Source organism: Trichoderma ghanense (assembly GCF_004382785.1).
Source record: "Trichoderma ghanense strain CCMA-1212 chromosome Unknown scaffold_2, whole genome shotgun sequence".
In the NCBI taxonomy this organism is placed as follows: Eukaryota; Fungi; Ascomycota; class Sordariomycetes; order Hypocreales; family Hypocreaceae; genus Trichoderma; species Trichoderma ghanense.
The window spans coordinates 1,464,404-1,478,852 of NW_027395665.1; the positions used below are offsets into that span (position 1 = coordinate 1,464,404).

At 54.8% G+C, this 14,449-nt stretch overlaps 2 protein-coding genes across 2 annotated transcripts; one reads left to right on the plus strand and one right to left on the minus strand.

Moving 5' to 3' along the window:
* Positions 1-5,015: 5,015 nt before the first annotated feature.
* Positions 5,016-6,444, plus strand: CCMA1212_002866 (uncharacterized protein; the record flags this gene model as incomplete). The annotated part of the gene is made up of 2 exons (XM_073700234.1): positions 5,016-5,242; positions 5,358-6,444. The coding sequence occupies 2 exons, from the start codon at positions 5,016-5,018 to the stop codon at positions 6,442-6,444; spliced, it is 1,314 nt and encodes a 437-aa protein (XP_073561243.1).
* Positions 6,445-9,127: 2,683 nt separating this feature from the next.
* CCMA1212_002867 (Serine/threonine-protein kinase hal4) lies at positions 9,128-10,650 on the minus strand (the record flags this gene model as incomplete). The annotated part of the gene is made up of 2 exons (XM_073700235.1): positions 9,128-9,259; positions 9,313-10,650. The coding sequence occupies 2 exons, from the start codon at positions 10,648-10,650 to the stop codon at positions 9,128-9,130; spliced, it is 1,470 nt and encodes a 489-aa protein (XP_073561244.1).
* Positions 10,651-14,449: the final 3,799 nt, after the last annotated feature.

The following is a 14,449-nucleotide window of genomic DNA, read 5'->3' on the forward strand; positions in this document are numbered from 1 at the left end:
GAACATCAGGGAGCAGTGCATCGACGAAGAATACCGTCTTTCGCCTGTCCGAGCGCTTGATAGCTGGGCGGGTAAATCCGCGGCGGGCTTTGCTTGCCTGCTCGCTTGCTTCTAAACATCAAACGGAAAGCAAACCAATTTGGACAAGAAGCCGCAGAGTGCGCAAAGACCAGAAGGTAGTCATCTATTGTTTAGATGAGGCTACGCTGGTCAGGATCGTGATCCTACAGAAAGATGCTACGGGCGTGCAGAAGTACTGGGCAGAACGTCGACAATGTTCCCTACGAGTATATGTACCAAGATCAATCCAATGCCAGCCCTCCCCTGACTCCAGCTCCAGGAGTAATACAATACCGTACCCGTTACCGTACCTGTACCTGTCACATTTGAGCGCATGAGCCACGATGGGGCACGAGCTCGTTCGAGTATCGAAAATCAGTGGACATGGTGAGGCGGAATAGCGTTTGGTTGCGGCGGGGCTTGTCCCGAGGAGAAGACACAGGAGAGGAGCGTAAAATCCCATCGAGTTACGAGGAATGAAGCATGAGCCTTGATATCCGATTGAAATTTGCAGGCATCATTAGCCTTTCTCTGACGGCAGGCGGGATATTGTAGGAATCGTGGGTTGCAGTGGGCGCCTATGTGTTGCCATAAGCATAGGGAGCTTCAGCGGGCGAGTTGGAGGGCCATGGATTTCAGGGTCCCAGACACTGGATGCACACAAAAAGTGACAGCAACTTTGAAACTGCGCGCGAGCCGGATCGACAAACGGAAACGGCAGAAGCCAGGCCAAGTGGCAAAAATGCTCAAACGCGGCAGGTTTCGGAACCCAGGGGGGCTTTTTTCCTGTTCTGATGTTTCCATCCTGAAGGGATAAACGCGCCACCTAGCCAGACCATGATGGGCTCCGGGTAATTCCAAGCAAAAGCAGGGAAGTATCGGGAACCCTAACGGCAAAAAGTGACAAGCTGCGTTTGGTCCTTTTTTTTTTTTTGACAACCTGATGTTTTGAACAAACGGAGTTTCCAAAGCCTCTTTCCTGGTTTGAGATGGGGAGAAGATGAAGTGAGCAGCCAGGGTTGCATCTGGCTACAGTCTCTCCGAAGCCCATGTCTCAGTCAACCAGAAGAGGCCAGCTAGACTTGCCAAATGATCTTGATCAAAAGAAGATAGCCACGTAGCATCGATAATAACCTTGAAGTTTGCCATATCGCGGACAAAAGGCACATGTGATGTCGCAAAGACCGGGCCCCTCGCATCGGCAGTACAGACAGGTAACATCGTATACATACGGGCAGCAGGACCGTTTGGGAAGAAGCTGACAGGGATAGAGGGGGGTGTGGTTGTTAGGAGCGGCTGCTGGTAGCTTGGAGGTTCCTCTTGAGGGGTCATGCAGCAGAGCAATCTATCGCATGGTGGTACTCGTACGTACGGTATTTGCAACACCCACCCAGAGACTGCAGCTCCAGGTAATTCTTTATCATTATTAAAGATCCAAATGCCCTGGAGAGGAAGAACAGGAGAGGGAAAGCTATAGATCAAGATGAAATATGTCTGCCGACTATGAGAAGAGCCATGGCCGGCTACGTCTTCTTTCCGTCTGCAGGTATATTGGTGCAGATGAGGAGGATATCCGATGCTGCCAAGACGTTAACGATGCCTTCGACATGTACACCAATACTGCGAAATACGGAGCAGTGAAGCAGTGTTTGCAAAACACTGGATACGAGAAAAGCCAGGGAGCAGCGATCGCGACCCCGCCGGCAAAGAGTTTGTTTCCCATTGTCGAGACTTCAATGTCTATCAGAGCCACAACTCATCGTGGTCGCCGATTACACGGTAGTTGAGGCGCCAGTCAAAGTCATGGACCCCGATGCGATCTCGTATTGCCAGCAGCTTGTGTCTGCGAAGCAAATGCCTACAATGAGCCAAGAACGAATCGAATCGTGATACACGTACTTCTGTACGACGGGGACTATCGTCAGTCGTATTCTGCGGCGGTGCTCCATGTGACGTGAAGTCGAAGAGATCGACAGGGCCAGAGGGACTAGCTTTTCCAGCTACTAATTAGTCGTTCTTCTTAGCATGCAACCTTGTAGCGCGACACCTGGACGGCGAGCAGATCCAATCTTGTTTCCGTAGGTAGGCGAGGATTGATCCTGTCTGCTAGCAATGTGGGGAGGACTCGTCACTTCTTCATTGCGTTTTGTTCGGGATTTACGAGGCATTGGATCAGACGCATCTCGCACTTGTCCCAAGCCAATCCGTAGCCCCTCGTGCGATGGCAGCCGTTCTATCGGCGTCGGTAGGAGGTAGTACTTGGTAGGCGTCTCACCATTGAAACGCTACAGCCTCACCACACAGATATCGAACGCTCTCTCTCCGCGCCAGGGGGGCCCGGCTCCAGCATTAGCTCATCGAGTGGCAACACAGCCTGGATTCTTTCTTGCTGCTCATTCTCTTCCACTACGAGTATATTACAAGTATGAAAATTTTTGCACTCTTTCTCCGTCCGGTCGAAACGGCCATTGTCTGCGGGCAACTGCATCGTGCGAGCTAGTGGTACCGTGTAACAAAAGGAGCGGTGCGACGGGCAGCCCTTTTGGTTTCGGCGTCGTCAACTTCATGTTACTGCACCAGGCTCAAGTTCGTCTTGTCTTGTCCAGTCGAATCCACTCACGGGGATGCGGAGCGCCGATAAGGGACGCTACTAGCTGTGCCAACAGCGGCGGCATTCCGAAGTGATATTGGACATTGAGAACAGAAAAGCACTGGCCTCTGTTTTTTTTGTTTCTCCCTCTTGCGTCGCTGCTTGTTTGGCAACTCGACGGACGGCGCTATTGTTTGAGCACCGGCTGGCTGATGAGCATCAGGCACGTCACCGTCACGTCCAAAAATAAGACCAAGTTTGATTGTATGGATATGCTGTGAAATTAGCCCCCAAAATGAACGTCAATGCTCTCTGCAGTCTCTTTCGGCTGGGGATGGGGAGCGACAGGGCGTTGCTGATCAACAACAGGGACCCGTGACGGGCGCCTCTCCAGACACGCTCCGAGTCGCAGCAGAGAAAATAATCCCATCGTTACGGACTGGCCCAGTCCGTCTCCAGCTTTTTTTTAATTGCTAGCATCCGCAGGTAAAACAGCCTACCAGCCTTGGCCGCGGCGGGTGGGTGGACAGGCATCGCAGGCTGCTGGATTCGTGACGGGCTTCTGCTCGCACAGCGCAGGTGAGGCGGAGGGGCGGTGGATCGCCAGCAATCCAGTCAGAGGTTGCTGAAGGCCCAGGGACAGCGAGCCCAGGCCCCCCCTGGCCCTGGCCTAGCCCCGATGCACCGCAGGCGTGTCTGGAGCGAAGTTTTACTGGAGTAAATGGGCGTCGACTGCAAAATTCTGTGCCCGGTTGCTTCAATCTGCCATGTTGGCTCCTTAGTACACGCCCTCTGCATCGGCCTGGTACCAGCCTGTACAAGGGTTTGGCACGCGGCACACGTGCGCGGCCGGGTACCAGTACGGCGCTAGCGGTGCGTCGAGAGCGCTGCCCGTCTCAGCGCGAGGTATCTGCGCGTACCCCATCGAGGTCTTGCCCGAGTGCAGCGCAGGTGCTTGGACTGCTGTAGCGGGCTGTAGCAGGCTGTGGCAAGCCAGAATCGCCCCAGTTCCAGGGCTCTCGCGGGGCCTCCAGCACCGCGACGGCTGCTGCCCCAGGTACCATGCGGTACATCTGCGACGTCGACCAAACGAGCAAGACGGGGCCTCAACCCAGGCTGGATCAGAATCATTCTTTTGTCTCGCACACGCCCCCCCCCCCCATGCTGTTTTCGATCCATCATCTCCCATCCATCGCTTCACCAGCACCTCGAGAGCTGCCCGGCATCCGTGTCACTTTCCCCTCCCTCTGTGACGAACCTGGGGGCCCCTTTCATTCAGGCCTGCGGGAGGCTATTCAGACCGGATGCTTCATGCGCGCGTTTGCGAGGCCAGATGAAATAAAATAAAACAAACGCCGCCTGCCCCTCCGGCCGCCCGCGTTCCTTTCTCTTGTTCCTCTCTGCCGCTTTTCTTCCCTTCCGTCTGATTTGTCTCTTTTTTCGGAACTTTCTCGATTGTCTGTCGGGTGGCTTCTTCCTCTTCTCTCGATCCGTCCTGCAGCTACAAATAGAGCCAGACAAAGACAACAAGCCTAATTCGCCGACGACGCCCGTCTGCCGCTGCCTTCCATCTCCTCATCCTCTCTCTCTCTCTCTCTTCTCTCTCCCATAATACCATCCTCGCAACCAAAGCCCAGCCGTCTGCTGGAACGCCTCGATCCCATTCGCCAGCAAAGCCCCGGAACCGCCCTCGGCAACCCCTGGTGTGCGCGTGGGTGTATGCATCTGCACTAACGTTCTGGACCTACGGGCGCTTGTGCGAGTACACGGTACCGGCCATCGCCCAACTCGTGCCGCCCCAATCGCCCCAAATACGAAGTACCCCGTACCTGCTCGCCCAGTCGCAATATATTCGGACAAACCACATCGACAATCACCACTCTCCTGAAACGCCGTCGCCTTTCCCCCCAACTTCGGCCTTCTCTTTTCGCTCTCCCTCTGTCACCCGCGCTGTCCAAGGCCGTCGTTGCTGCGACAGACAAGGCAGGGCGAGCCTCCAATCCTGCTTTTCTTTTCCCTCAGTCAAACACCCTCGGGGACTCTGGGAAAACAAACCATCGGGCGACTTTGTTTCCTTTTTTACCCTTCTCTTATTGCCTGCGCCCAACAGAATCAGCCAGGAACCGTACCTTACCGTGACCTGCGGCAGCGGTGGCTTCTTGGGGTACCCTGGCTTTCCGCCATCGAGTTCTGCTCCCCAGTCTCGACAAGTCGCGACAATTGTCTCGAGCGATATTCGCACAACCCTGCGCCCGCGCGCTTCTACGCTGATCCAGCTCAGCTTCGCTCGAAACAAAACCACAGCGAACCACTTCTCGCCCCCGTCCGCATATAAAATCCGTCTCTCGGCACCAGTACCGCCAGAATGAGTGCCGCAATTGCCATGGCCCCTTCGCCGGCTCCTCACGAAAGGAGCACTTTCCCTACCGACCGCCCTGCTCCTCCGACAAATTCAACGTCGCCGCCCGCGCAGCGAAACGCGATGCCCTCACAAGCCAGGAGTCAACTCCCGGCCGCAACAAACGCCGCACAGCCGTCCAACGGCAGCCCCAAGTCAGACAATGCCACTGCAGGCAGGCCTTCGCCCAACGCGTAAGTTTTCTTGCTTGCCGCCACCCTGCGCGAGGTCACTGGGTGTCTTTCTGCTTCGCTACAGTGCAACCAGAGTAGAGTCCATCTTGCTGACAGATTTTGATTGCCATGACAGATCTCGAAAAGATGTCGCCGCTGCCCCCAAGATTGTCGTTAAGAAAGAGCCAGTCTCGCCCGGCCTGCCCGCATCAAGGCCCCGACCCAGACGTTTGGACCTGTCCAAGAACACCCTCGCTGCCGGATCCAACCCCCCCTCGGGCCACCCAATGACGGCGCGCGACGGACTCGGGATTCAAGAAGTAGGCATTGCTTGCCTTTCCCCGGGTTTCATGACACAGGATCCCGTGATGAAGGAACAGCTTCAGCGAAGCATGACGGTTCGAGAGCAACAGCGAAGCCTTATCGAGGCAAGGCTGCAGCTGCAGCAGTCCGCCAAGGGAGACGGCCCAGCCGACAAGGACAAGGACTCACCGTTCGCGGCCAAGACGCCAGGCATGTCTCGCAGGAATAAGGCGCCTCCCGGGCTCTCCATTGTCGCGCCCTCACATCAGCAGTTTGCCAACGAGAGAGTCATCCAATCCGCACCCCTTGGCCGCAGCTTCACTGGCCAGCAGATGCCGCCTTCAAGGCACGTCCAACACCAGGCCTCTAACCTCTCAAGTACCTCCCACATCCACCACGTCCACGCCAACCAGACCACAAACCGGCTCCCGCCCATTAGCGACGTCTTTGGCCAGAACCTCTCCGCCCATCCCGATAATGGACCTCACACCTCCGCCCTCTACCCTAGCCACGCGGCTTCAAGGCCTCAGCTGTCTCCCGGCCTGCCGCCTGCTCACCAGCAGCAGCCCATGTCTGGTCGTTTGAGAGAGTACAAGTCTGCAGAAGAGGCTCAGCAGGAGCTGGCCGGTGGGCGACCAGAACTGCTGCCCAGACTCATCCACTACGGCGGTCCTCAGCCTCCCACGCCCCCCTCGCCCGTTGCTGGCGCCAACCGGCATCCCGAAGCCGTTCGAAGCACCAGCAGAAGGCGAACGCGCGCCGAGTACGAGGAAGGCAGCAGCCCGCCGCTGGGCCATGGCCCAGCCCCTACCCGCCGCGGTCCCTTTGGTGCCGGCCGTGACAGCCCCGAGACACAGCGAGCCAAGAAGGAGGAGTTCCTGCAGCTGTGTTCCAGAGCCTGGGATTTGTTCCATTCATAGGGACGCAACCTGTCAAATGTGCAGCACGCACCCATCAAAGGGTCTTGGCCACCTTTTTCGGCCATGTTAATGTTGATGGCGTTTAAATGTGTGTATGACAAGGCGAAGTGGGACAGGGCTCTGGGTTATGTCACGGTGAAACGATATCTTGTCTCTTCGAGCAGCTCGTGGATGCTTTCCTTTGTGACTTCTTCCTCGCTCTTCTGGATGGTATCTCCCTTCTTCCTCTTTTTCTCCTCCATCCTTTTAGTGTTTTTCATATGTCCATCCGTGCTTCTTGTTGGGAGGGCGACATCCTCTCCCTGGCCTTGATTTTCTACGCAAAGGACCGGGGCTGGCAACAAGGAGGACTTTACATTATATCGTCTCTTCATTTCATTTGATCTACATGGCAAGCCGCCTGGAAGGCTCGCCGCATACAGAGAGGGGATTTGTAGTATCTTTTCTTTCTATGATACATATCTACAGTATTGGCTTTTCAGGGGGTGAAGGGAAAAGGAGGTATTTGATTGTCTGCACATGCTTGAGTGGTGCGGCCCAGAGGCACCGAGGGAATATGGAAGGCGGGGTGGAGACGGTTTTAATTTCGAAAGGGAATTCACATGGCGTTGGATGCGTTGTAATTTTGGGAGGAGGGGAGGCTTTTGCTGGTTTTACATCAGGGATGGGGGAGGTGGAAGGATCGATATGAGACGAATTCCGGTCTCTCTTTTGTAATTGTCCCGTGTCCTATCCGGTATTTGGTCTGTCTTGGTGTTTTGCAGGCGCAATGTGCTGGGCATGCTAAGGTAGTTTTATCCAACAGGCAGCATAGCAGAGAGTACCTCGGGTCAAATGGAGTCGACATTGAACATTTACTTGAAGGAGTAAAAAATGTTGATTCGAATACAAACTTTCAACTCTGATTTCGAACTCGGCATGGCTGGTGATTCACCATAGCTCAAAGTCACATCTGATCTACCTGTCTCATGACCATACTACATCAACCGCCTGACTTGACCATTACCTATAGTACCTACCTACCTAGGTAGATAGCCAAGCTTAGATCCATCTCCCGATCCGTTCAAGTATCCTTCCGTCGTTTCAGAGCCCAAGACGGGGGGAATGGCCCCGGAGGTGATTGCCACTGTGATTGTCGCCTCGATACTACCTTCCTTGCCTTTCTTACCTGTTACCTTTCACCTTACCTAGGTACAAAGATCGAGTGTCACGGGCATTGAGCACTTTTCCTTTAATTCTCACTCTCTTGGACACGAGGGAGGGTGTTTGATACCCAAGGCTGATTGAAACTTTCATGTCTCGTCAATATACGTAATGTGCTGCTGTCATGTTACGCCTCTATATGTTACCAGTGTAGGGTGGGATCATCAGGATGCACTTATCCCAGATGTCCCATGATACTCGCTTCACACAAGGTAAATGTCGCTATATAACTAAACAAAGAAACAAATGGCGGTGAAGAAACTCAGAATGGGGGCCGCGAGTAACAGAAACCGTCCAGCTGCTGCCATTCCGCCAAAGCTACTGCCGCCACGCACGTCATTCTGCTTCTGACCAACTGTGATGTTGTCTGCCTCACGCCAACAAGAAAGAACCCAACGCCAGAGCACCATGCAAAAGGGATGCAGACATGCAGAAAATCAGAAAGTCATGAGAAGCCCCCAAGTTGTCATGGAAACAATGGGGTTTGATTCAGCAAGTCCACCTAGCCGCGCCAAGCGGACAAAACAGCAACGCAAGCCAACATCGCTTAGTTGAAACAAGCTCACAAAAGCCATTCTTCCCACAGAAACACAAACATACTCCGTCTTTGTTTGTCTCCTTCGCCAGTTGCCCAGAAGAGAACCAAACGATAACAAAAATCATCAAATACTCAGGCGGCCATAACCCACCGACCAGTGAGAGAGCCTATCCCGATTCCCATTGCCCGACGCCAGTGTCCAATCCCAGCCCAACCCCTGGATTCCTGGTTGCTCCCCCTCCCCTCGCTCTCAGCTTGCTTGTATGTATCTCGTACGCCAAAGCCGCCGCCACTCCTTTTGCTGTAGTTCCAAGAGAAAGGGGAAAGGGAAAAGAAGAAGTGAGAAAAAGAAGAAGAATTTTTCGTATCGGGTCCAGGGACACATATGGGAGAGGCCGTCCAGAGCCCTTCCCCAGGATCCAACACGTCTGAGCAGTGTGGAAAGCAGTTCTTGCCGAATCCTTCTTTTGGCTGCACAGAACGCCTCTCGCCTATTGCTCAAGCTTGGTCGAGTGTAAATGACAAAGTGTGGAATACAAGAAAATGTAAGGCGAGCCGCATTATCCAACGGCTGCCAAATCATTAACAAGCAAAAGCGAGCGTGAAGGGCGGGTTTCCAATGTTGTGCTCCCACCCCGGACGCTTCCACCTGCATGCAAGAAATAAAAGAAATAAAAGACAAAAGTATCCCAGCTGCCAGTTCCAAGGGGTATTTTACATTTCGCCACATGATATCATTAAAAGTTTTCTCCTTTCCGTTGGGTCATGTTTCGTCGTCCATGTGTTTTAGCTCTGCCTTTTGATATGTCGGAGGGAAGGATAGATTAGGCGATAGGCTGATATGTTCAAGGGGGCCCGAGGGATGGGGAATCCCCATGCACCGGATGCCATCGCTTCAGGCAGAGCGTTCTGTCGTGTACACTAGTCGTGTTTCTTTCTTTGTCAAAGGCCTTCTTCGCCGGCCTTGCAGAGCTTGATCTCGCGAACCCACTCAGACTTGAGGACTTGAGCGGCCGTGAGGCGGCGCGTGGGATGGGGGTCCAGCACGGAGTAAATAACGTTGCGGCAACGAGCCTGTAGCTAGATGTCAGCGCACATTAAATAAACGTCGGAAAAGACGACCGTACCCTGTGTAATGACTCGATTGGGCCATAGCCCTCCTCGTCGCGACGGCCCTCCAGATAGCGAGCGTAAAACTCGTCGTCCTCCTTTTTGGCGAGGCGCCACAGATGTCTTCCGGTCCGCATGGCCATGTAAATAACACCGCAAGCCCAGACATCGACAGCGCGGGCGTCAAACTCCTTGTCCGTATACTCCTCGGGCGCAATGTAGGGGGCCGAGCCGCAGAGGCCAGAGACCATGTGGGCATCCGTCTCCCAGGCCATGCGGAAGCACTCGCCATTGCCGAAGTCGGTAATTTTCAGGGCGCCGCGAGTGGTGAGCAGCAGGTTCTCGGGCTTGAGGTCGCGGTGGGCAACGCCCATCTCGTGGAGGTACTCGACGCCCCTCATCATCTGCTTGAAGAAGCAGTCGGCCTCTTGAACCTCCAGCTTGCCGCTAGACAGGATGAGGGTGTACAGGTCGCCGCCAGCACAAAACTCCATGACCTCGCAGAAGTCGCCCTTGGCGTCCTTGAGCAGGTCGAGGGTGTGGATGACGTTGGGGTGGCGCAGGGACGAGGAGATGCAGAACTCGGCCGTGAGGCGCTTGCTATACTTCTTCTCCGACTCGTCAGGCCGTCGGCGGAATTCCTTGACGGCGAACAGCTTCTCGCCGCTGGTGCCCATCTTCTTGTGCGATATCCTGACGATACCAAAGGCGCCACGGCCGACTATTTCCTGGCATTTGCCATACTTTTCCACCAGCGTCGAGTTTTGGGGTCCCTTCCTGTCGATTGCGTCTTCCTTCTCCTGACGCAGCGAATCGACCCAGTTGGAGACGAGCGAAAGGTCGCTGTCAGGCGGAGGCTCTTGTTTTTTCCCGATGATGCTTCGCCACATGTCGGACAGCTTCTCCTGCCTTCGGCTGGATCTCAAGTGGTGCTCATGGCCGCCGGGGACTTCGGGGAGGAGGACGAAGCGACTTGACGGCTCCTTGGGCTTGGCGGGTTCTTTGGGTTTGGCAGGGGTCCTTTCGGCGGGCTTTTCTATTGATTCCTTTCGCGGCGCGGGAGAGGAAGTGCCGCTAATTGAAGGGCCGCGGGAGCGAGGGGTCGCGTCGCCATTGAGGGCGGTTTTTGAAACGTCCTTGCTGGAGAACATGCGGGAAATGCGATCTTTGACCGAAGCCTTCTCGGCGGGGACAACCTTCAGCTGAGTCTCGCTGGGAGAGGGAGAGAGTCTTTCGGAGCCGTTCTGCGATGCCAGGGTAGGCGACCTCTTCCCCCCCTCGTGCGATGACTTGATGGATGACGGTTTTGAGCTCTGAGCGGAGCTCGGTTTTGACTCGTTCGGAGCGGACGGCATCTTGAATAGCTTGGGAAGCGCCCGGTCGTGCTATCTGTGAGCTTCGTCGGCGTGCGCGGTTTTTGTCGGCCGGAGTGCCGGCTTGTCGAGAGTTTATTAGGCGAGCAAAAAGCGATCAGACGTTGCTCAATCCGGTGGCGAACCAACGGGAATGCAGCACAGGAGCTCGGTGCTGTATGGAGGGAGCCAGAGGGAATTGCGTCGGCGGCGGAAGCTGATTCCGGAGCAAGTAAAAAGGCGAGGATGACGATCTTGTGCAACAAGAGCTAATGCGCGGCAAAAAGAAGAAAAAGAGTACGTCCAAGAGTGGAAGCCGACGAAGAGCGATCGAGGCTCGGCAGCGCAGCAGGCGGGGAGTTGCTCTGTGGGTGCTCCAGGGTAGGCAGAACCTGCTGTGACGCAGGACGGAAGAAGTGTCGCTGATTGCTGTGGCCAGGCGGCGGGTGCTTCAACAAGATCGAAGAGGGGTGTTTGCAGCGTCAGATCGAGACTGGGCAAACGCACAAGCGAACATATGCAATTGCGTGAAATCGCTGTTGCTGCTGAGAGCGAGGACAAACGCCTAGAGGCGCAGACGGGCGGCAGAGGCCCAGCAGGGATGGCGGTGTCGAAGAACCAGCAAGCCTGGACGTTTTTTTTTTTTTTTTCCGATGCTGTGGACGGCTGTCTTAATATGGGAGTTTCGAAGTTTTGCAGTGCTGCGGGACGTGGCCGGGGCTGCTGGAAATAGCCGGCGCGGTGGCTGATCTCTTCTGCGTCAATGGCAGTGAAAAGACACTGGCGTAGACGTAGGGTAGGGAGGGAAAAAAAAAGTATTAATAAGAATAAATGGCGCCAAGATGACAAGACCGGGCTGCGTAAGGTATGCTTGGTAGGAAAAATTGCTGTGTGGTGGCGGTAATGGCGTTGGTGTATAAGTGTCAATGGTTCAAGGCCCGTCAACTAAGTAGTAAAGAGGGCAGAGGGGTGGAGCGAAGCGCCTTGACCTTAGACACGACACTAAGGTTCACACGCCCAGGCGGAAAAAAAAATTGAATAGGTTTGTTGGCGGAAAAGAGACTCTCTCGCAGCTGAACGAGACAGACGCAGAGACGCCGCAGTAGGTGGAGGGCGAATTGCGAGAGGCGTGAGAGGGGCAATTGAGAGGAGCGGGAGGAGATGGCGAGGAGGTGAGGAGACGGGCAGAAGGGAAAAAAGAAGAGAGATGAAGAGGACAGGAAACTGGAAACCGACGAGATGGCAAAAAGAGCCCAAGTTGGAACAAAGAACATGAATAGAGACTAAAGGGGGGCAAAGGGGAGAGTCGAGAGAGCAGGCGAGAGGGAATAAATGGCAAGGGCAAAAGCAGGATATGATTGCAGTCAATAATTTACCTAGTGACGGCGGATTGGGACGAATGTCCCTTCCTTACTTTAGTAGGTCAAACTCATAGGGTCGAGGTGGGGACCTTCCCAGTTGAATGAGTGTTCACCTCACATCCATCGCCTGTGTGTCGCTGCTGCCGTCTGAGGCGCGCAGTCAGGTAAGGTGAGGTACTTGAGGTACATGTCGGAGTACAGGTACGGACGGCGGGTACAGATACTCGCTGCAGGTGGAAGACCAGTCAAATTGTACTGACAGTACGGCGCAGCAGCCAGGAAAAGTATCGGTACGAGACGCCCCGTTCTGCAGTAGTACAGGCATGAGCTGCAGCACAATGGGACGGAGTATTACGGGACGGCAGGGAGCGCCTTGGGGCGGTTGGCTGGCCGGGCGCGACCACTGGGGGGGTCCTGCACACGCGCCTGTAGCGGTACCCGTACCGTAGGGGGAGTTTCGGAGACCTGTGGTGGAAATGACAGTACCTGCACGGCGTCCAAGCCCGCGTACTGTACCTGGGCTGCCCGCCCTGCCCTGCCCTGCCCTGTTGTCTTCCGAGGCTGCTGCGGTGTGCTGAGGCATCCAAGGTGAGGTACAGTCCCTAGCCTAACGGAGTTGGCTGCACATGCCGGGCAACTTGTCCTGCGCTTGTACTGTACCTTTACAAGTACAGACGCACAAGCACAAGCGCTGGTGGTGTCCCAGGCATGAAAGTAAGGTAAACTTGAACATGGCTGGAGGGTTCAGGTCAGGCTGCTAGCCTGCACTCTGTCGCCCTGTAGGGGCCGTGTGAGCGGTGCTGGAAACTGCGCTGCCGCGAAATGAGGCTCCCCAACAGTCGGCGCAAGTGCTGCGAGTGTGCATGCACTATTACGAGCGATGGACAATAAGGTACAGGCAATGCCGTAATAGCCTGATCCTCCAAAAGAGTCTTTTGCAGAAATTGATCGCGAACAGTTATTACGTTGCTAGTTCAAGCTGCTAGCTGATTCCGTTCTGCTCTGCACGGACAGCCGCAGTGGCACCCTCGAATCACGAGCACAGGCACGACAGATCTTCTCCAGCTTCCATCGAGTTCTCTCACGGGCTAGCACTTGAACAAGGGCCAGAGCCTCTTTGCCGGTACTATCCCCCCGTATACCGACGGCAAGCCAAGCATCGATTTACGCTGGGAGAAGAAGAAGATTCCTGCAGGAAAAATGCGGAGAAGAAGGATGGCTGGATTCCACAGGCTAGACCAGCCTACCTGAACCTCGGTGCCAACGATGGAACCGATCCAAGTTCGATCGTGAAGCCCTCCAGCCGAGCACTGGGCATCCCGTGCACCTGCGCTGTGGAAGCAGAGTTGGAGTTGCGGAGGGCGAAGTCAGACAATCCTGCGGCTACAGCGGAAAGCAGCTGAGAGCATATGTATGTGCTGTATGCACGCAGTTGGCGAGAAGACGAAGGATATCAAGCCAATGGAGTACTAGTAGTAGTACGAGCCAACCCCCGGGTTGAAATGCTTCCCCGTCATCGCTCGTGATGTATGTTATGTTAGGTCGCGGACGAGAATGTCGCGCGCGCGTGCTTAGAAGCCCATACATTCGTCCAGCGTCAAATCGGATGGAAACAGAGCCAGAATTTTCTCCTCTTTCTCCTCCATCCGTCCTCCACCGCGGGCTCCATCTTTTTGCTTTCGAGGCTTTTCGTTCGTCTTTCTTTCTCTTGTCTCTTATTTGGTGCATTTTTGGCACTCCGCCGAGCTAGACGCAAAGTAGACGTTGAGTTGCAGAGGATCTTTCGTAGACTGCGGAGAGGGCAGCGTGATGCTCGTATGTACCAGTTCGTCATGCATACCTACAGCGTTTGGTTAATAAGAGGAATCACGCCTGCGTCCATGAAGGTCTATAAAGGTCCACTGTAGCCCACTACTGTACTGCAGTGAGACTGAAGTATATGTACGATTGAGTGATGGATGTACTTTGGGGCGGTGATTCGAGATGGATTCAATATCAAACCGCCAATCCCGCGGTATAGTTCTCGCTTCAAACCGTTGCCAAGTCCTTGTCAAATGCCTACAGCGCCTTGTTGGCGGCGCAATGACCAGCTACGGAGACGGCGCGGGCGTGTGAAACACTGAAACAACTGCAAGGCGGGCTAAGACAGATCAATCGAATTCAATCAAAAATAAATTCAAGTAGGAAAAAGCCCTCTGGTCTTGCCCCTTTGGGCGACTCTGGCAGCGCTGGGTGGCCGGCGGCCGCCAGCGACCGGGGCGAGCACGTACGAGTACTACACATGCAATGCCTGACGTCCAATCTGTATCCGATCCCGTAATTGCACGGAGTGCGGAGGGATAGATTGCACGGATGCAGCCAAAAGCGCTGTGCCGAGGCTGACGAGTTGAATGCTTTGATAAACCCAGGCTCGATCTGAATCTGATTTGATACAATTTAAC